The sequence below is a fragment of the Jaculus jaculus genome, chromosome 4 (assembly GCF_020740685.1).
Source record: "Jaculus jaculus isolate mJacJac1 chromosome 4, mJacJac1.mat.Y.cur, whole genome shotgun sequence".
In the NCBI taxonomy this organism is placed as follows: Eukaryota; Metazoa; Chordata; class Mammalia; order Rodentia; family Dipodidae; genus Jaculus; species Jaculus jaculus.
The window spans coordinates 65,032,626-65,054,677 of NC_059105.1; the positions used below are offsets into that span (position 1 = coordinate 65,032,626).

Sequence of the window (22,052 nt, forward strand, 5' to 3'; positions counted from 1 at the left end):
TTCACTGTTTCCCTTATCAAACTCAAGCATACTCTCTTGATTTTCACAATATCTTTATCTAAAATAATTGATACTTTGTTAGAAAACATCTCATTTATGTAATCAAATTGATAATTTCAATGAAATTAGTTTATAAGTGTGCTTATTGTTTAGTAGATGTATCATTGTTTTCTGTTTATAATATTTCATAGTATTTGTTCATTTTTGTGATACTGTTCTTTATCTGGTAATTTGAGTAAATCCCAGTTGAATTATGTTGCCACATTATGTCTTCAAAAGGGCATAAAGTCAGTACACATGCTTCAGTAATATCTGGTTGTTTTACCCTTATGTTTCCAGTTGGCAATTTGAAATTATGGCTTCAACTGCACTTTAAATATGTGATAATAGCATGTGTTTCTAATAAGGGCCAGAACCATTTTGTTCAGATAGTGTGAATGGTTGTCACTCATATATGACAAATGCACCTTCATCTGCTTCTTTGATAGCCCCTAAAAACCATACCCTCAAATCAGGCCGATGAAATTAGCTGCTGTGTAAATTGTGTGTCTGAGTGGTTCATTATCTAATCACCGTCAGAACCACAGTGATAAAGTAGATTGAAGCAGGGAAGAGGTCTGCCAGATGATTTCAGCCTCCCCCTCCAAATCTGGTTTCCCATGGAAACCCTAATAGTGCAGTTTAGAACTTCAGGCTTTCATGCCTGGAATTCAGCATCTTTTAAAGTACCAAACTTAGAAATGCCAGTAGTTCTTGAATATTCTTGAATATAATGTAGTTTTCTTGTAAAGATAATAATTTTTCTTCTATCCGGTTTCAAAATGTTGTTGCTCTTGAACTGTTTTGTTGCTAGTACCTATGCATCACCAAATAGAGAAAAAAGTACTATGTTCTACTTGAGTAGAGTTCAGAATAATTTGTTCACTATTTGTTGACTTTCTAAGTATCTTGCACTCACTGTAATCATAATCACTTTTGGCATTACTTGTTTATTGGATTGTTTTCCTTTAATTCATTTTAGGTGCTTTTGAAGATGATGATATCACGCATGTTGAAGGAAGTGTAGATCCCATTCGAGATATAGAAATAATACACGAAGAGCTTCAGCTTAAAGATGAAGAAATGATTGGGCCCATTATAGATAAGCTAGAAAAGGTGGCTGTGAGAGGAGGGGATAAAAAACTAAAACCTGAATATGTAAGTAAAATTTACAATTTCTTTATGCAATTGAATTTACTTACTTATTTTTTAATTTTAATTATTTGACAGACACAGAGGGAGAGAGAGGAAGAAGAGGTAGAGAGAGAGAGAGAGAGAGAGAGAGAGCATGGGTGTGCCAGGGCCTCTAGCCTCTGCAAATCAGACACATGTGCCACCTTGTGTATCTGGCTTACATGTGTCCTGGGGAATCAAACCTAGGTCCTTTGGCTTTGTAGACAAGTGCCCTAACTACTAAGCCATCTCCAGCCTGAATTTATTTTTGATTAAAAATTTTTTGGCCATTGTCTTGGAGTTTAAGACACTTACTTGCCTGCAAGGCATAATGACCAGGTACCCATGTAAAATCAGATGTACAAAGTGGCACATGCACCTGGAGTTTGTTTGCAACTGCTAGATGCCCTGGCACTATCATTCATATTCATTCATTCACTTTTTTTCCTCCCTCCCTCCTTCTTCCCTCCCTCCTTCCTTCTTCCCTCCCTCCCTCCCTCCCTCCCTCCCTCCCTCCCTCCCTCCCTCCCTTCCTTCCTTCCTTTCTTTCTTTCTCCCCTTACAAATAGGTAATTTTAATAGAATTTTTAATAAGGCATATAGTTGTTATTCTTACAGTATTTTGCAATCAAAGCTTTATTCCTACTAAACTTGCTTTTTTCTTTTCTTTTTTTTTAAGGTAGTTTCTCACTCTTATCTTATGCAGACCTGAAATTCACTATGTAGTCTTGGGATGCCCTCAAACTCATGGTGATCCTCCTACCTCTCCCTCCCAAGTGCTGGGATTAAAGATGTATGCCACTATGCCCGGCTCATATATTTTTTCTATCTCATGATTAGTAATTATTAGTAGTAATATAATAAATGTTTTAAAATCAGTGTTTGAAGCTTTGGGCTTAAATGTATTTTGTCTTTTACATTTGAAAACTGTCCTAACTGTATATTTTCTTATAAACATAAGTTCAGCTTTTTTTCATAGAAAAATGTGAAGATCTCCCCCTTCATTTTTCCCTTTACTGTTAAGCTTTTCTGAGTAGATAGCAAGTATCATAACCTAATTTTCTCATTTCCAGAAACTTTTATTCTACTTTTTCCTTTCCTCATATTAGATTCAGCTGTTTTAGAAAAAAATTATGTCGGTGTTTCGCAACCATTCTTTCATTATTACTCTAAGGAGAAAAAAAAAGTGTTTAAATTCCTCTGCAGTGAGATACTAGTAAGATTTTAGTAGATAGTGGATGGGGAAATGGCTATGTGGATAAAGCACATGTGTGAAAACTGGAGTTCAGATCCCCAGGAACCACAGAAATGCCAAGCATGGCATTGCACCTCTGATCCCAGGACTCAAAAGACAGAAACAGGATGTCCAGGGCTAGCTGGCTAGCTGGGCTAGTCAACTCAGCAAAATTCAAAGGACACCTCTCATCTCCGTGTGTCTGTGCACTCATACACACACTCCCACACACTTAAGAAAAGGGATTTTATTAGGTCAGGTTGACCTGTTGATGGCCATATATGATTTTAGATAGCTAAGATGTTTTTATTCTTAATGAATTTTTTTTTAATTTATTTGAGAGCGACAGAGAGAGAGAGAGAGAGAGAGAGAGAGAGAATGAGAATGAGCATACCAGGGCCTCCAACTACTGTAAACGAACTCCAGATGCATGCCTTGTGCATCTGGCTTATGTGGGTACTGGGTAATCAAGCCTTGAACTGGGTCCTTAGGCTTCATAAGCTAAGCCATCTCTCCAGCCCATGTTTTTTATTTTAGAGCCAACTTTTTGCCCTTCTACAAGACATATTACCCCTATTGAAAATACACGCTTTAAATCATCCTGTTTAAACTCAGTATCTAAATATAGCAAAACAAATGGCCCTTTAAATTATTTAATAAAAATGGAATTCTAGTTACCTGTAACTTGGTTTGGGGAGAAAATGCAATACAATGTTACTCTTTAAATGTATTAACATCTGATTTGTATTTATGGAGTTAGGTGCTGTTTGACATTTTTACAATTTTATTATATTTGTCTATTTTTATAGCGCTAGGGATTAATCCCAAGGCCTTGTGAAAACTTCCATCTTCTGTCTTCATTTTTACTGTTTTTGAAGAAGGGTCTCGCTGTAGCTCAGGCTGACCTGGAATTTCACTCTGTAATCTCAGACTGGTCTCACAGTGATCCACCTGCTTCTGCTTCCCTGGTGCTGGGATTAGAGGCGTGTGCCGCCACACCCAGCTGTCCTTGATTTTTTTTTTTGTTTGTTTGTTTGTTTGTTTTGGAGACTGTGTTGAAAGTATCTTGTGTTTTCACTTATAGGAGTGAATAAGTTGGCATGATTATCAACTGTCTTCTATCAGTTACTGGTTATGGGCAGCTTGTAGGAGAGTGTTAACTCCTTGGCTGTTGATGTGTGTCTGATCTGAGCACATGGCACAGCAGAATTACACATGCATAAGGAGCCATCAGAATACACTGGATCTGTAAGAACATAGGGATAATGGCCAGACATGAACAGTTTTTGCTCCACATCTCTTCACCCAGTATGCATGAAGCTTTTCGTCCTAATAAATATATTTGGACTTACATTATATCCCAAGGCTAATTTGATGTTACCTATATGATTATGATAACAAGTAGGCGTTACATGGAGTTTCATTTTAAAATGTTTCTTTATGGTCTCTAACAGTCTCAAAGCATTGATGGCTAAGAGAAAGCTACTCCAAAGCTGCGAAGGAAAGACGTCGATTACCGATCTGACAGTTCTTTAATGTTGCTGATCCCCTTCCTGTTCACTTGAAATGTATCTTCTTTATTTTCTGGATAATTCAGCAATTAAACATTTAATCTCATTTTGTACTTGGTAGATTTTGTGCATATTAGGCTTCATGCATAGTAGGCAAGTACTTTAAATGGAGTTGCATCTTTAGTCTCTAAAACTTCACTTCTAAAAGAACAAGTGGTATTTATCAGGATGAATAGCATTTCTTCATCTTTTCTCCCATATTCTCTTAATAGTATCTTATAGTATCTAGTTAACCGAGTCAAGTGGTTTGAAGTGAAAACTCTTTGATTTCTCCCTCTCTATCTTATCCTATTAAATTCTTGAATGTTCATTCAAGTGTGTGTGTGTGTGTGTGTGTGTGTGTTGCCATGCATGTGTATGACATCACATGTGTGTGCAGGTCAGAGGACAACTTTGGAGTCTGGTCTTCACCTTCCATCTAGTTTGAGACAGTCTCATTGTTGATGAGCTTCTGGGAAATTCTCCTTCCTTCTCACGTGGATGACCTTGGATGGCAGAAGCTCACTGCACCTTCCCCCTTTTTACATGGGACTTGGGGATCTTGTGAGCTCAGTACTCAGAGTTGCACAGCAGATATTTTATTCACTTAGCCATCTCCCAGCCCACATAATTGCTTCTTTAGGGTTACTTATACTTAAATGATTTTAAAAAAATTATTTGTTTAGGAGAGAGAAAGTGTGAGTGTGAGAGAAAGGCTAAGAGGGGGTGTGCCCCAGGGCCTCTTGCCATTGCAAATGAACTCCAGGTGCATGCGCCACTTTGTGCATCTGGCTTTATGTGGGTCCTGGGAAATTGAACCGGGGCTTTGCAAGTCAGTTCCTTCACTGCTGAGCAATCTTCCCAGCTCTTAAGTTATTTGTGTTGTTTAACTGCCCTCTGTACCTTTTGTCTTGTTCTTGTTTTCCACAAATATAAAATACAACATTTAACCATGTTATTCCTTTAGCTAAAATTGTTAAAATTCTTACCATCTTCCTATAGGATACTGCAAACATAGCATAATTCACAAAGTTCTTTGTAATTTGGCTTTGCCTGACTTAATCGTGTCTTTTTTCCCCCCCCACCTACCCTGACAGTGATCTTAGGGCTCTAATGTCACATGAGCTCATTTACCAAATTTCTGCCTATTTGCCACTCCTTCATTTCCAGTTTTCTTCTCTCCCTTTCCCCCATCTCCTCATCTCTTTCCCTTGCCCTTCTTTTCTTTTGTTATAGGGTCTAGCTATATAGCCCAAGCTGTAGTCAAACTCATGAACCTCCTGCCAAAGCCACCACATTTGAACCTCCATTTTTTAATCATCCTTCAAAATTGTGTCTAAATCAGAAGTTTTCTATTAAATGTTTCTAAAAATATTTTCATTGTGGTAAATTATACATGATGTGTACATATATGTGTGTGTGTGTGATATATATATATATGTATATATATATATATATAAATAAAATATAACATTTACATTAACCAGTTTTAGGTATACAGTTCAGTGTTATTAAGTACATTATAATGTTTTATAATCATCACCAGAACTTTTCATCAACTGAAAATGAAATCATCTTGGCACAGAAACTCCTCATTTGTTCTTCCCAGTTCCTGATTACTTCTATTTTGCTTTACACCTCTGAATTTGCCTATTCTCAGTATCTCATAAAAGTAGAATTACTTGGTTTTTGCCCTTTTGTGTTTGGTTTATTCTGTTCAGCACAATGCAGTCAAGACTTATACATGCATCATGAATCAAAGTTCAGTCCTATTGAAGACTGAACAATATTATATGCATATGCTATGTTTTGTAGATATGGGGTTGTTTTCTACCTCTGGCCTATTGGAAATAAAGCTTTATGAACATCGTTATGCAATATCTTTTGGGAGTGCCTGTTGTTTACTCCCCACAGCAGCATCATAAAGCATTTGTTTATGTTTTACACGAACCAGTTAATGCTTAGATTAATCTGCCTTAGTTCTAAGAGAACCAATATGTTTATATATGAAATGGTAAAAACAAAAAAGATGAGTATATGTTGTGGTTATGATGCTTATGAAGTAATCTTCATTGAAAGCAATCTGGAAGGATCCAGCCTGTTAACACAAGTCTCTCGTTGCAGCTACTTGGAAGGCTGAGGCAGTAGTATCACAAGTTGATAGCCTACCTGGACTACAGAAAAATTTTTAGGCCAGCCTGGGCAACTTAGACCTTGTCTGAAAAGATAAAACATTCTACAGAAAACTAACATGCATGTGGCCCTGGGTTCAATCCCCAGTAGCAAAAGAAGGGAGGAAGAAAGAAGTGATAGTGATTTAAGGAGGTAAAGTTTTGAATGCTACCCCTTAAATATATTTCTACTTTAAAAAATATTTTATTTTTATTTATTCATTTGAGAGAGAGAATGGTCACACCATGGCCTCTAGCCACTGCACATGAACTCCAGATGCATGTGCCACCTCATGCATCTGGCTTTACATGGGTAATGGGGAATTGAACCTGGGTCCTTAGGCTTTGCAGGCAAGTGCCCTAACCACTTAGCCATCCTTCCAGCCCTTTACTTTGTTTTTATTGCTGTTATAAAATGAACCCCAGAGCTAAAAATATTTATCAAGCACAGTATCCCATTTAAAAGTATATGAACCAGCAGTATGGTTCTATACTGTTGGTTTATTATTTGGGTATACATAAAACACATTTGACAAAAGTAGAAAAGCAGTTGTGAATTTTTCAAGTTTTTTTTAATGTTTATTACTCAGCATGTGGTACATACCTGCAATCTTAGTACTTGGGAGGTACAGGCAAGAGGATCAGGAGTCAAGATCATCTTTGATTACACAGGGAGCTCAAGGCCTTGAGCCTGTCTGGGCTACATGAGACAAACTTATTTAGCTCACACTTTTCAGTTTGGGCTAGAGGCCTAAATAGCATAGCATGGATTACTGACAAGTTTCTCTTGGCTGTATCATATCACAGTGGAAGGCAGGTTGGCATCACCATCACCAGAAACACATAAGGCCACATGATAAGGTAGAAAGCTACAGCAAAAAGAGTGCTGAGCTCACTTGAAGTAGGGAGACCAGTTTTTAAATTAGATGTGGCAATTCCAGTGTGAATCAAACCATGGTAAAGTACTTCATGGATATAGAAGAAATGATTATCATAGTGATTATGGTAAGCATTGATGAGGGGTTATGAAAGTGCTGCTCTTAAGGATCATTGGGAAATAAGGGTGAGATATAGTGTTTCCATTTTGTTGAACTGAGAAGCATGAGATCCTCAGCATAATTGAATGAATAGGATTAATCTAATAATCTTTTTTTTTTTTTTTTGAGGTAGGGTCTTGCTCTAGTCCAGGGTGACCTGGAATTCACTTGTATAGTCACAGGGTGGTCTCAAACTCAAGATAATCCTCCCACCTCAGCCTCCCAAGTGCTGGGATTAAAGGCAAGTAGCATTATGCCTGGTCCTAATAATTGTTTTTTTTTAACTAATTTTATTTATGTATTTATTTATTTGAGAGATAGGAGAGAATGGGCATGCCATTGCATATGGGCTCCAGATGTATACGGCACCTTGTGCATCTGGCTTACATGGGTCCTGGGGAATCAAACCTGGGTTCTTAGGCTTCACAGGCAAGCATCTTAACTGCTAAGCCATCTCTCCAGCTCTCTAATAGTCTTTTTTTTTTTTTTTTTTCTTTTTGGTTTTCCAAGGTAGGGTCTCATTCTAGCTGAGGCTGACCTGGAATTCACTACATAGTCTCATGGTGGCCTCAAACTCATGGTAATCCTCCTACCTCTGCCTCCCAAGTGCTTGGATTAAAGGCGTGCCACCATGCCCGGCTCTAGTGATCATTTTAACATGATATTTTGGTTTGTTTATAGTCATCTTGGCATGAGTATGTGAATGCAGTGTGTGTATGTATATGTTTTGTGTATGAGTGTTCCTATGTGTGTGGGCGTCCATGTGTGTGGAGTCAGAGGTTGACATCCGTGTCCTCAATTGCTCTCCACATTATTATTATTACTATTATTATTATTTTGAGACAGGTCTCTCACAGAACCTAGAGCTCATTGCTATAGCACGACTAGCTAGCCAGCAAACTCTAGAATCTCGCCAGCAGAGCAAACATCAAATGCTTTACATCTGTGTCCAGTGTAAGAGGCCTGTGGTGTGCCTTATCTGGGTTCCATCCATCTTGTATAGCCTCACCTCACTCTTCCATCTCTGTTGCATGTAGCCTCTCTTGGGCTGGCTCCATTCAGTGCTTGCACCTTTCTTCAGCAAGCATCCCGTATTTCCGGCATCTCCAGTGTCCTGGGATCTCTATTGCAATTTTGCCTTCATCTTCATGGCCTCACACAATGGTATATCAGAGCCTCCTATCAGAGAGTCCAACCTTGCCATGCATTCCTTGCCTCAACAGCTTTCTGGAATCTTGTTAGAATTCTTTATGCCCTCCTTACTCTACAATACCATTACCAAACCATGGATGGTGATGCTAAATCCTGCTGTCAGCTTGAGGAGTAGTCTGGACTCCTGCACCATAGCTACAGCAGTGGCTGTGTGTCTTTGTGGCTGAACTTGGAAAACGTTGATCTATGCAGTTGTTTCCAGGAATGTACCCCAAGGTGTGATCTTTCTAGGAATCCTGCTTTGAAATGGATTAGCATTGTATACCCTGCAGTTCTTTGTACCTTCAAGACACCCTTTCTGATGTCTTAATGCAGAGTCTGTAGTTCCTCTTTAACGGTGCTAATCCCATGAACAGATACAGACAGAAGTTTTGCCTGTACCTTCCTTGTTGGCAACTTTTTAGTTCATGCTCCTGTCCAACTCACCAAATTGCACAGTTTTTATATTTCTGCTCCAGTTTCTGCTTTTTCTCACTGTAAACCTGTATAAGAGCAGTCAGCTATAATCATACCACAGCCTGAGTGGCATACTATCTTGATATTTCCCCTGCCAACAAATTAGTCCATAACTTTTTGAATTCAACCTTAACTCATTTTAAGTTTATTTTTCTTTACTTGAGAGAAAAAGAGAAAGGGGGCCAGAGATAATATAGTGGGCGTTCCAGAGCCTTAAGCTACCACAAACCAATTCCAGATGAATGTGCCAGCCTGTACATCTGGCTTACGTGAGTCCTGGGGAATTGAACCTGGGTCCTTTGGCTTTACAGGCAAACACCTTAGTCACTAAGCCATCTCTCCAGGTCTCGACCTTACTTAATTTTTTTGGACACAGGCAGAAGGCCGTCAAATTCTTTGCCATGCTGTAATGCAAATGGTCTTCAAATCAGGTCCTTTAAAGTCCTTGTTCCATCTGATACCTCATAAGCGCAGTCTTTGGTCTGCATTTCTACTGCCATTCCCACTACCATGGCCAGAAAATGTGTTGACAGACCCATAACCCCAGCCCTGGCTAAGTTTCTCTCTAACCCAGAGAAATACAGAAACAGAGTCCCAGGACTCTGCCCTGCTTCCTAGATCCAAGAGAGGAAGTAGAAGACATAAAAAAACCCTAGGAGTAAAAGTGAACATTGGTGTGGCCATATGTAACATTTTGGAAGAAGGTCATACCCATAGAGAGATGTCTTCCTTCACTTGACAGGTATATGGGCTTCCATATGAATTTTAAGATTCATTTTCTAGATGTGTGAAGGTTATTGGTTTTTAATTTTTTTGGTGCATTTTTGCATAATATGTAAGATACATTGTGCGTGTGCAGGCATGATAGGTGTGCACAGTTGTGTATCCCCTGTGCTCACAGTTGCAGAGGCCAGAGGAGTGCGTCTATCTGGTGCCTTCCTCTGTTGCTCATTTGTGTATGTTCTTGAAATTTAGTCTCCCATTGAAGCTGGAGCTGCTGTTTTCATGAGCCCCAGAGTGACTAGGGTGACAGGCATGTGCGGCCATACCCAACTGTTTATTTGGATGCTAGAGAATTGAACTTGAGGCAAGTCAGGCCCTCTCCTGCTTGGCAACAAGCACTGTTACCCACTGAGGCATCTTAGCAGCTCCTATCATTGGTATGTTGATGGGGATTATGTTGAATTTGCTTTTTGTAGTATGACCATTTTAAGAATATTAACTCTTCTAATCTATGAACATCAAAGGTTTTTCCAACTTTTAATGTTTTCTTCAGTTTCTTTTTTCAGTGTTGTGTAATTTCTATTGTAGAGCTTTTTCACCTCCTTGATTAGATATCTTTCTTTTCTTTTTTTTTTTTTTTTTTTTTTTTTTTACAAACGCCAGACCCATGCACCACTTTGTGTATTTGGCTTACCTGGGTCTGTTGGCTTTGCAGGCAACCGCCTTAACTGCTACGCCATCTCTCCAGCCCGTTGATTAAATTTATTTCTAAGGTTGTTGTTTATTTACATTTTTAGGTTATTGTGACTGGTTCCTGTTTCTTTCTTAGCAAGTTCATTATTGTTGCATGGTAAAGCTTCTATTGAGTGTTCATTTTTGTATCCTACTACTTTGTCTTTTTCCTGGTTGCAGAGGAATTGCTTTCAGTTTTCTTCCATGCCAGATGTTAGCAATTAATTTGTGTGTGTTTTATATTTATTTGATCTATTCATATCTTTTATGTTTGTGACATATATATATGTATATATGCACATTTATTTATTTATTTATTTATATGTTATGCTGCATGATCCTTCTATACCTAATTTTTTCATTCAGGGCTTTTATCATGGAGGGATACGAAATTTTATCACAGGCCATTTTTGCATCTCTTGAAATGATCTTATGGTTAATTATTCTTGTGTACTGTATTACACTTACTGATTTCTTTATTGTTGTTATTGTGTGTGTGTTTGTATGTTATGATGTTATGATGGTGTATGGGTACATGTGGAGACAACCTCAGGATGCTTGGCCTCTCCACTTTGAGTCAGGGTCTCTTGTTTTGCTGTTAGGTACTAGCTAACCCTTAGACCTTCCTCCTGCCTCCCATTGTCCGCCACACGTTGGGATTACAAACTCATGCGCCACTTTCCCTCCTGCTTTACATGGGTGCTGGGGTTTTGAGCTGCAGTCAGCAGTCATATAAAGCAAGCACCTTTAGCCACTGAGCCATATCTCCAGCTCTCCACCCCACATACTTCCTAATTTCTAAAATCATATTTTAACCTTATTCCACTATTCTAAACTGATCTTTTCCCAGTGTGAATATGTATGTATAGATATCTTGTCTTGTTGGATATAATTGATCTATCTGTCCAATAGTTTATTAGCTAATACGTAATTAATACCTTTTTAGATTGTACATAGCATATATACTTCTTGTGCTAGTGTCACATTCCAATTGCTGCAGTTTTATGATTTATTTTAATATGAAATAGGACAAGTTCTCTTAAGATTATTTTGTTTTTGGTGTGTGATACGTGTGGTGTATTCGTCTTACGTTGTCATCACTTGTGAGTGCAAACAAGCGGGCCCTGTGCGTATGTAGAGGGCAGAGGAGGATATTGCGTGTCCTCTTCTATTGCTCTTCCGCCTCATTTCCTTCAGACAGGGTCTCTCACTGAGCCTCATTAATTTTCAGCTGGACTGGCCGACCAGCAAACCCTGTCAATCCTCCTGTCTGTGCACTCCCCATCCCCCCGCCCCGCCCCGCCCCGCCCCGCCCAGCACAGGGGTTATAGTTGTACACAACCACACCTAGTCTGATACTGCAGATTGAATTTAGGCCTTCATTCATGTGCAGTCACTCTTACCCACTGAACTATCTCCCCACCCCCTTCTCTCTAAGCACTTTTTATCCTCATGCAATGAACTTTGTTAGAAAAGTGACATACATGTTTTATAATGTTGTCTAACCTCTCGGTTAAAATTTTAACAAACATTATAATGAGTAGAATTTTTGCTAGCACTGTTAATCAGAATAGTTAAGTTTTGAGTGCCAAATCTGGCTAAAGCAAGTTTCAAGTGACTGTCTCAATCTGTAGTACAGAAATGCATGGACCTAAAACTTTGACTTACTTGGATAGTGTTGGAACATGTTGGAACATTGCCACAGTTACTAACCATAGTTGTTGGATCTGATGACCACTGATTCCTTTGAAAAGCATTTGGAAGCCTGGTGTGGTAGGTAACGCATAGCTGTAACCCCAAAATTTGTTTGCTGAGGTAGAAGGATCACTTGGGAGTTCAAAGCCAGCCTAGGCTACAGAGTGAGTTCCAGGTCAACCTGAGCTTGAGCGAGACTCTCGTATGTCTCCCCCACCCCCCGCCAAGAAGTAGATCATAGGTTAATGACTCTTGCTATAAGAATTGAAGAATACCAAAATAAAGAAGTCTCGTAAGTAGTCCAGAAAGGTCTAGTAAGCCACCTGGCTGGATTATGTTATTGTGTGCAAAGAGAAATACTGTTTGGTTGATACATGGATTGATGGTCAAATAATGTACCCATATAATAAAAATAAGAGTATTGAATTCCCCGATGACTTGAATATAATGAGTGCTTTGAATAACAATCTTAGAGCTGTCTGGGTTAAGTAAAAAATGGCAGAAAGGAAGACAAATAGGCCAAGGTATTAGAGCATGAGCTTTGGAGTCCTTTAGACCCTGCATTTAAATCTTAGCTTTGCTAAGTTACTAGCTATGGAAATTTAGACATTCACTCATACTCTCAGAGTCTTAAATACATTAGAGTTGTCATTAACAATAACAATAATAAAATAATCAAGAACATAAAGTATTTATAGAGTTGAATGTGAAGTTATCAGCTGAGTTGAAGCAGAGCAGGGTATTCAAGGTGGTGGGTACAGTGAAAAGGGAGTTGTGAAGCTGGCAGTAGCGGAGTTACTATGGCACATGCTAATAATCCCAGAACTCCCTCAGGAGAGGCAGGAGGATTGTGAGGTAGAGGCCAGCTGAGCTCCATGTATGACACTGTTTCAAACCAAAAAGTAAGTAAGTAAATGGGTGGAGGAAAAGAAGGAGGGAATTAGGAAGGAAGGAAGGAAATGCCATAGAGTAGCTATTTTGCCAAATCTAGTTCTTATAGAAGGTCAATATTAGAAGCTTGATTTGAGATTTTACCAGGAAAGCCAGTGTTGTGTTAGTAACAGAAAAATTTGAAGAGGACTAATGAATAATTACAGATTGGAGTCAATATATATGTGGTTTAAAGGACCACACAAAAGAATATATTGCCTTTTGGGGGCCTGGGGTAGATGGCTTAGTGATTCAAACTTTTGATGCACGAGCCTGATGACCAAAGTTCAGGTCCCAGAATCCAGGTAAAGCTGAACACAAATAGCACGTAATCCCTGTGTGCCCGGACAGTGGGAGGTAGAGTCAGGAGGATCCCAAGTCTCGAAGATATTCCCAACAGCAAGCACCAAGAAACCAAGACCCCAACGTTATCCTCCGACGTCCACACACGCACGCTGGCATGTGGTATAGACACACATGTACGTACCCATGCAGCACTGCCAGCAATGACAACCGCTCACATTTATGCAAGGTGGCACACTACTGTAACAGTACCTGGGAAGATGAGGTGGGGGAATGGCTAGTTTTAAGTCATTTGTGGCTATCTCAGAAAAACAAACTTTCCTCCAAAAGAACTTATTCAGTGCTAGGTGCTGTGCTAACCTCTTTATATGCATGGTCTCTTTTAATCTATACAGTTATCTCCAGAAATACATAGCATCATCATTTTACCGGTGGAATAGATTACAGACATGCTAGGTAGTAGATCTAGGATTTGGTCCCGTACTTAGGCATTATGTTGTTAGCTCATAAATTATTAGACTTAAATACTGCAATATGGGCTGGAGAGATGGCTTAGCAGTTAAGGTGTTTGCCTTCCAGGTTCAGTTCTCCAGTACCCATGTAAACCAGATGCACAAAGGGGTGCATGCGTCTGCAGTTGTTTGCAATGGCTAGAGGCCCTGGCGTGCCCATCCTCTCTTTCTTTCTGCCTCTCTCTCTCTCTCTCTCTCTCTCTCTCTCTCTATCTCTATCTCTATCTCTATCTCTATCTCTATCTCTATGTATCTGCTGCTCTCAAATGAATAAACAAACTTAAAAAAAACTGCAGTCTAACCCAGAAGTTCAAATGATAAGATTTTTTTATTATATATCTTCATAATATGCAGAATTTATTTTTTAAAATGAAAAATGTGTTAATTATCAAAATAGTCTGTTTTAGTACTCAAGTCTATATTTCTACATAATGATAATAAAGAAATGTGAAATCTTTTTCTTGTTTGTTTGTTTTTGTTTTTGGTTTTGGTTTTGGTTTTTCGAGGTAGGGTCTCACTCTAGCCCAGGCTGATCTGGAATTCACTTTGGAATCTTAGGGTGGTCTCGAACTCACAGTGATTCTTCTACCTCTGCCTCCTGAGTGCTGGGATTAAAGGCGTGTGTCACCACGCCGGCTAAGAAATGTGAAATCTTAAAATAGCTTTAAATGCATCAAAGATTAACAAAGGGATTATGTTTTTTATTTGCATTTATTAAAAGTAAGTAAAGTATTACTAGTTTTTTAAATATTTTATTTAGCCGGGCGTGGTGGCACAAAACAAAAACAAACAAACCAAAAAACCAAACTGTTCTTTTATACAAGAATACAATGAAAGTATCATTTAAAAAGTATCATTTACTGATCATTCATATAAGATGATCTTACTGGATTGCAGTATACTTCTGGTTCATCTTAAGTAAAGCATGTCTGTTAGTCAATCGAACATGTTTTGACTGCTGGGTGTTTTATGTGGATGATTAAGAGAGCATTAGGTTCAAACACTGTCCAAAAATTAGGTTATGGTTTATAAATTATTTTAAAAGATTTCACTGGCTTCAAGGAATATATAGTTTGAGACCTTTGGGTGTGAAAATTGGAGTGCTTACAGTTTATACTATGAGGGCAAAAAATTTAAAACTAATGCCAAAATACTTTTGTGATAAGACTTCTATGTCTGAAGTAATGATCTGTAGTTAATTTAAAACGAAAGAGAAATACTGAAATTCCTTCACTAGTGATCAGCATTTATTGAGGGCTTTTGATTTGGCAAAAAGTTATTACTACACAAGTATTTATACTTTTTATATGATTAAGATTTAATTCTCTTCCTTGTTTTTGAATTGGTTTTATTTTCTCTTTTCTTTTTTAATTAAAAAAAAACTAATGGAACCAAATATAAGATGGTACCACTGTTTTCTCCTTTTGTATAATCTTGTTGCGTGTCTCTACATAAGCTTTTCTGGCCACTCATCATAGTAACCAGCTGGGCCATTTCACCTGCTGGAGCCATTAAAGAGGACTCTCTCCCCCTAGATTAATCCCCTCCGACATTAGTTTTTTGCACTGACAACTGCAGCAGGCATTCAGAATTTGCAGGTGGCCAGTGTGACGCACATAATTGCCTACAATTTTAGGCAATGAATAAAAATGGTCTACATTACTTGTCAAAGGTTGTATATGCAGTGCCAAGTGAGATCTATGGGAAGCCTTTTAGGGTTTAAAGAACAGTTAATAGCAAGGCTGCACAGGGCTTTTTTAATCATAATGCATTTGTAATATAGCACTTTGATCTTCTCCTTGTAGGAAATGGTGTTACATTAGCCACTTTTAAACATTTATGAGTGAAATTCAGTTATAGAAGAGTAAAAGTGATTATTTTTAAGCAGAACATGTTAGATTTCATTAAAAGTTTTCAGCTTGCCCCTTCCTTGTTAAAATCTGTGGGAAGTCTTTTTCCTGGAGAGTTTCAAATCAGGATCTAAGGATTTGGGCTTTTTCCTTATTTTTCCTGATGGTAACAGTGAGATTTGGAAGGATAGTATACTAAATACTGAGATAATTTCTATGAGTGGACATTTATAAGAGAGATGGTAAAGTATTTAAAATACATCCATAAAAATCCAAGAAATCTATTAATAGTAATTGTGTTACAATAAACATTGAGTAATGCATATTTAAAACACTTCCATAAATTATCTTTAACCAAAAAAGGGGGGGGGGAAGAAAACACAAACGCCAGATGACTCTCAAATGTGCTTCCTCTGGAAGAGCTAAGTTTGACCTTTCAGACCTGAGAGCCTTTTATTAACACCTGCCTGTAAGGAGAACCTTGCCACACGCAGCTTTTAGATTCAGAACCACAAAACTGATGAGGAAAGGCTTGAAGGGTTCAGTTTGTGTCACTTGCTGTTTGCCGTTTCCATTTCACAGATGATTAATCTTTCTGTGAAGAAAGGCCAGAGAAACAAAGCACATTGGGCTCTTCCCGCAGTTACTCCTTCTGAATGCACACTAGCTTGCTAACTAAAAGGCCTTTAGATTTCCAGCAGAGAGAGATGTTCTGAAAGTGAATGCAGCTGGTTGGAGGTCACCAGTGCAGGGCTCTTGCCATTGTGTAATGGAGGCTCTGGCAGGTTGGGGTGGGGGAGCAGTGGAGAAGTGGGCAGGGAGAAGGTGTTGGCAAAAAATTATTTCAGAAGAAAAAGGGTTTTGGTCAGTTAATGTAATATTTTGCAAGGTAAATCGTCAATAATAGGATCAATTTCATCTATCGTGTTTGTTTTCTTCTCAAGGAAAAAATATAATTTAGTCTTTCTTCAGCATTATCCTCCCCCACTTCCTAATAGCATGTTTCTCTTGCATGTGGCACCGCTGAGTGATGCTAACTCATATTTTGTCTATGATGTGATTTGAATTGTCTTGAGATTAATCATCTGTTTACTAATTTTGCTGTCTTCATTTTCTACTTTAAACTTTCCATGCTTCAACAGTGCTTCATCAGGGGTTTTTGAGATACTGAAAACATTATTTGTGTATCTTAGTTCTCTTGTCATTAAATGTTATTTTTATTTTCAGTATCTGAGAACTTTTGATTTTAGTATTTAGTATGTAATGCTTAGTATTCACCTTGTGCTTACGTTTTTCTCAATCATGAATAGGATATAATGTGCAAAGTCAAATCCTGGGTGATAGACCAAAAGAAACCTGTTCGCTTCTATCATGATTGGAATGACAAAGAGGTGAGTTATAAATAACATTCCATTTATTAGTGCCTTTGCTTTGATTTCTTAGAGAACAAATTAGACTGGTCATTATTTTATACTTTTTATTTTATGTAGTTAAATTTTTATTTCTGTCAGCAGTTGTTTATTCCCAGGCTTATTTTATTCTTTCCCCTCATCCCTTACTCTTAATGTTTCATTATATCTAATTTTTTAAAAACAAGAAGTATAAAAATGAAAATGCCCCCTTGTTTTAAAGAATGTTTACTTTCAAATGACTCAGTGTTGTGCTCTATATTTACTCAACTTTTACGAGGGATTCTTTCTCTTTTTCCTACTTAGATTGAAGTGTTGAATAAACACTTATTTTTGACTTCAAAACCAATGGTCTACTTGGTTAATCTCTCTGAAAAAGACTATATTAGAAAGAAAAACAAATGGTAAGTTTTTCCTCTCCCAATATGCCATATACATGTACTGTAACACACAAGCATATATATGTATGTACATATATTTATTAATGTGTTTCATCTTAGCATTTTTTCCTTATAAAAAGTATAAAATGGATAATGTTTTTTCTGATGTTATATTTAGATTCAGAGATGAGACTTCTAATTGATTTGCAATAGAAGAACTTTAAAAAGAAAAATTAAATTAGGAAATTTTGAACAATATGTATTTATCAAATTTAAGATTATTAAGACCTTTTTACATAATTCTGTTACAAGATGAGAATAAAATGTAGTTGGACAAGAAACTTTAATCCAAGAATTTCTAGCTACTTGGATATTGTATAAGACTTTAAAACCTCCACTTGGGGTTTGTAGCTGGGCATAAATTGTAATATCCAGATTGAAGATTTAGAAAACAAGCTGTAAGGGTAGAAGGGCCAATGCCCTGTTTTGAACACTTCATTAGTGTATTAAGGTCAAAGTAGTGCATTCATATATTACCATTTTAACATGCAACCAAAATGTACATGATTGGTTTTGCTTCCTTAGGTGATGTACCGATTTGGCACAGCACACACTTTGACTTGCCTCACTGGACCCTCGGCATTTTCTACTATTAAGTCATAGAAACAAATCAAAATCACCCAAAGAAAAATATCTGAGTTCTCCTAAAATATATTGTCAGTTTCTCCCTGTACTTCATTAAGTACTTAGATGCACATGGTTTCAATTTTCCATTAAAAATTCTCATTTCCATATGATATCAAAGAGTGAGAAGGCTTTAAACTGAAAAATAAACATTCATAGACTAGAAGCCAAAACAATAATTAATGTCAGATGGTTAACTCCAATAAATCATTAGAATAAATTCTGTGAAATTACCCTAACTAAAAATGCCCTGTTGATGTTACTGTAAGACATTTTGTGTTCCTGATAGGAAGCTGAATTTAACCTTGTTATTGGTAATGTTCTAGAAAGCATAAATTTAACATAAAAATGTCGTGCAGACTGGTCAGTGTCCTCCAGCGAGTAATTAACTATATAATAACCAGTTCTATCTTGTTTTAAATTCTTATAAATTTGATGATTAATGTGTTAAAAATTGTTTCCTTCTCTTAAAAGAAGGAATTTTATAATTTATTATTTAACCCTAGTTAATAAATCTTACTGTAGTATGAATGGTAGGTTTTCCTGAGGCTGGATGAAACAATACAGACATCAAAGTTTGCATGAAAAGGGATGAGTCAGTTTCCTTGCCCAAAGGGGCTTCTCACACCTGTATTTGGATGATTACAGGTAGAGCTCCATGGCTCTAATTGTATGGTAAATGCCATTTCCCAGACCCTAATGGTAGACAGACTGTTAGGAGACGCCAGTCTGTGATTTAGCTGTCGCCAGACACCCCATGTTTTTTGTGAGACCAGTTGTGATGATGATATGGTTACAGCCAATTGAAACTAAGCTGTTGTCTAAATAACAAATTTTAATTTTATAACAATGTAGATGTATGAATGATCCTGTTTTAGAAAACCAATTTTAGTAGGTTTAAGTATAACTAATGATCTAGTTTGAAGTTGGGGTATGTGTGTTGGGCGGGGGTGGTGTCCAGTTCTTGTGGAAGTTAGTGTAATTGTAGCTGGAAGATCAAAGACTGAGTAACTGAGTGATGTTCCAGAAGAGAATTTACCACATAGCCATTTTCTGTACAGTTTCTGCCGCCTGCTGTTCCTATTTTCCCTCAAGCTAGCCATTGACTACCCCCTGTGCATCCCTGCTCGTAAAAAATGATTGAGGAAGTATTTGTCATGTATTTATGAGTGAGAAACATTGTGTGATAGGGAATGGCATCTACTGGAGCCAGAAAGATTGCCATTTTCCTTTCATTCAGCCACTCTGCTATAGTTTTAAATCCTCTGTTTATGCAACATAGCCTTTGTATTAAAGTACAGAATAAATTTTTATTATGAAGGATATGAGCACTAGGTTTTCATCATTTGTAACACTGCAAACAGATGTAAATAGTTAAAATTCATTTTAATTCCTAAATCTACTTAATTGTATTAGCATCTTATTTTTTTGTTAATGTTTATTTTTAAGCCTCATTTTCAGAAGTAGGGTTTTTAGCAAAAGAAAAGGTTTTGTTTTCTTAAGGTTAACAAGTAATGTTACTAAGTAAATTAAGACTGATCAAGGAAGTAGTAGCCAGGTATGGTGGTGCACGCCTTTAATCCCAGCACTCTGGAGGCAGATGTAGGGGGATAGCATGAATTAAATGCCACCCTGAGATTCTGTAGTGAATTCCAGGGCAGCCTGGCCTAGAGTGAGACCCAACCTCGAGCACCCCGCCCCCGCCCACCAAAAAAAAAAAAAAAAAAGGAAGTAGTAATATATTCATGAGGGTTGGGGATATAGCTTCATGGTAAAGTATTTGCCTAACATGTACAAGGTCCTAGGTTCAGTCCCTAGCACTGAAAGAAAAAAGTTTAAATCACACACACCTTTTAGATGTAGAAAACAATTTTAAATGGTTAGAAAAGAGCAGGAAAGGTTTGTGTTGTTGACCATAAAGGAAAATGGTATTTCATCAGAGTGCTATATAAGAAATGGTAAGCACTTTAGTTAGTAGCTAAAATTCACTTTAAGTTTAAATGGTGGCATGTTACTTATTTTTATCCTGGGACTAAAAAGCAAGCATCTTGCTAGATAAGCCTATTATGTTGGTGACTAGATGTATTCACCCTTTGAAAGATACAAAAACTGGAGTGCCAAACAGATATCTCCTTACTATTTTAACAGTGTAGATAGACTTCATTATTTCATTGATTTATGATTAAGACCTGGCTCCTGAAGAGAAGCTGCTGTGCGAGCTGGATTGGTTGTACTTGTGTTATGATCAGATGACAGTAATCAAGATACTGTGAGAGACTGACTCCCTAACCCACCAAAACTTTGTTGTTATTTCAAGTGAATTAATAAAACTACGTAGAAGTTTTGGTGGGTGCTAATGATGTTTGAATACTTGGGGTTTTTCATTTTCTGAAGAGAATCAGTTGTTACAGCTGAGGGTATACTGTACACAGTATTAATTTTCATTTTAGATTGCCTAGTGAGTCATGATGGCAGGCAGGTACAGGACATTCAAACTGTCAAGCCATTGCTTAATTGGGGATTTGAATTTCAATCTTTGTACCTTTGGTACTCTGTTAGTAGTGTATGTCATCTAATTCGTAAAATCAGTAGAACAAACTAATTTTAGATATTTTTTACACCTAATAGCTGCCAATTATGTTCCACTCTTTTGTTCTCTTGTCTAAGGCATTAGATCTGTGCTCACCTGAAAAACATAGTTTAAGACATTCTTGACTTCCTTAATGTGTGCGTATGTACATGTGTGATGCACACATTTGCTTAAGCTGTGGTGGTGTTAGAGTCACCTAATACTACTTTTTGATTAATCTGTGAGTTATTTTAAGGAATAAAATTGATATAAGGTGCAAATACTTAAAAATCCTTTAAGCCACAGAATAATCATGGGCAATATGTCCAGTTCACTAAATAAGCTTAAAATGAACAGAAGTTTGGTATTAATTCTTATTTAATTGTGATTTGATTGTTTTTAGCCTCAACTTTCTGCTGTTCTTAGTTTCCCCCATTTATAAATAACAACTAAAAGTAGCTTGAGAGTAATATACATTGTGGACCTCATTTGGGGGGGAAATATTTTTTTGATATCTTGAATTCGTTTTTAAAAATATTTTCACATTTGCACATATTTTTACATGCAATAATACCTGGTAATTTCTGTTTGGTTTTCTTTTGGGGGTGTATATATGTGTGTTCATTCATGAATATGGGTACTTACTTGTATGGTGATCCAAGGTTAATGTTGGGTGTTTTCCTCAGTTGCTTCCCTCCACCTTATTTTTTTTTAAGTCAGGAACTCCCACTGAACCTATAGGTCACTGATTTGGCTGTGCTAGCTAGCCAGCAAGCCCCAGGGGAACCCCTTATCTCTCTTCAGGCAAACACTGCCATATTCAGCTTTATCTGAGTACTAGGGATTGGGCATGAGTCCTCAAGTGTTTTACTGATAGAGCCATCTTGACAGCCCTGCTTTTCTTTCATTAGTCCAGGCTGGACTCATTGACAGCAATCTTACCTCAGCATTTGAAATACTAGCGTATATAAGGGTGAGCCACTATGTCTGACTTCTGTTTGGCTTTCACTAAATGGGTTACTATTTCAACAATTTCAGATTTTGTTGTTGTTTCTTTGACTTAGGGTCTTGCTCTAGCCCAGCCTGACCTGGAATTTGTCTCAGGTGGCCCTTGAACTCATGGCTACCCTCCTACCTCTGCCTCCTGAGTGCTGGGATTAAAGGTGTGTGAAACCATGCCTGGCTCCAATGTCAAATTCTTAGCCAAGTGATACTACTGTAACTGGTGAACTTCTGATCTCATATTATGATAATGGCAATTATGGAAATGTATGTATGTTTCTTGAACATGAAACTATTGACCTAAAGTGTATACATATATGCTAGCCTATTTGCATTTTATAGAAGTGTATCATGAACTTAAAGCTATTGACCCACAGTGTATGCATGTATG

At 37.5% G+C, this 22,052-nt stretch overlaps 1 protein-coding gene across 1 annotated transcript in view; it reads left to right on the forward strand.

Moving 5' to 3' along the window:
* Nucleotides 1–22,052, forward strand: part of Ola1 (Obg like ATPase 1) — a 147,501-nt gene that overhangs the window by 84,831 nt on the left and 40,618 nt on the right. Inside the window, exons 5-7 of the mRNA XM_004660331.3 lie at nucleotides 1,022–1,197; nucleotides 16,928–17,008; nucleotides 17,333–17,430. Of these exons, the coding sequence (XP_004660388.1) occupies nucleotides 1,022–1,197; nucleotides 16,928–17,008; nucleotides 17,333–17,430 (355 nt within the window). The remainder of the gene's footprint in view (nucleotides 1–1,021; nucleotides 1,198–16,927; nucleotides 17,009–17,332; nucleotides 17,431–22,052) is intronic.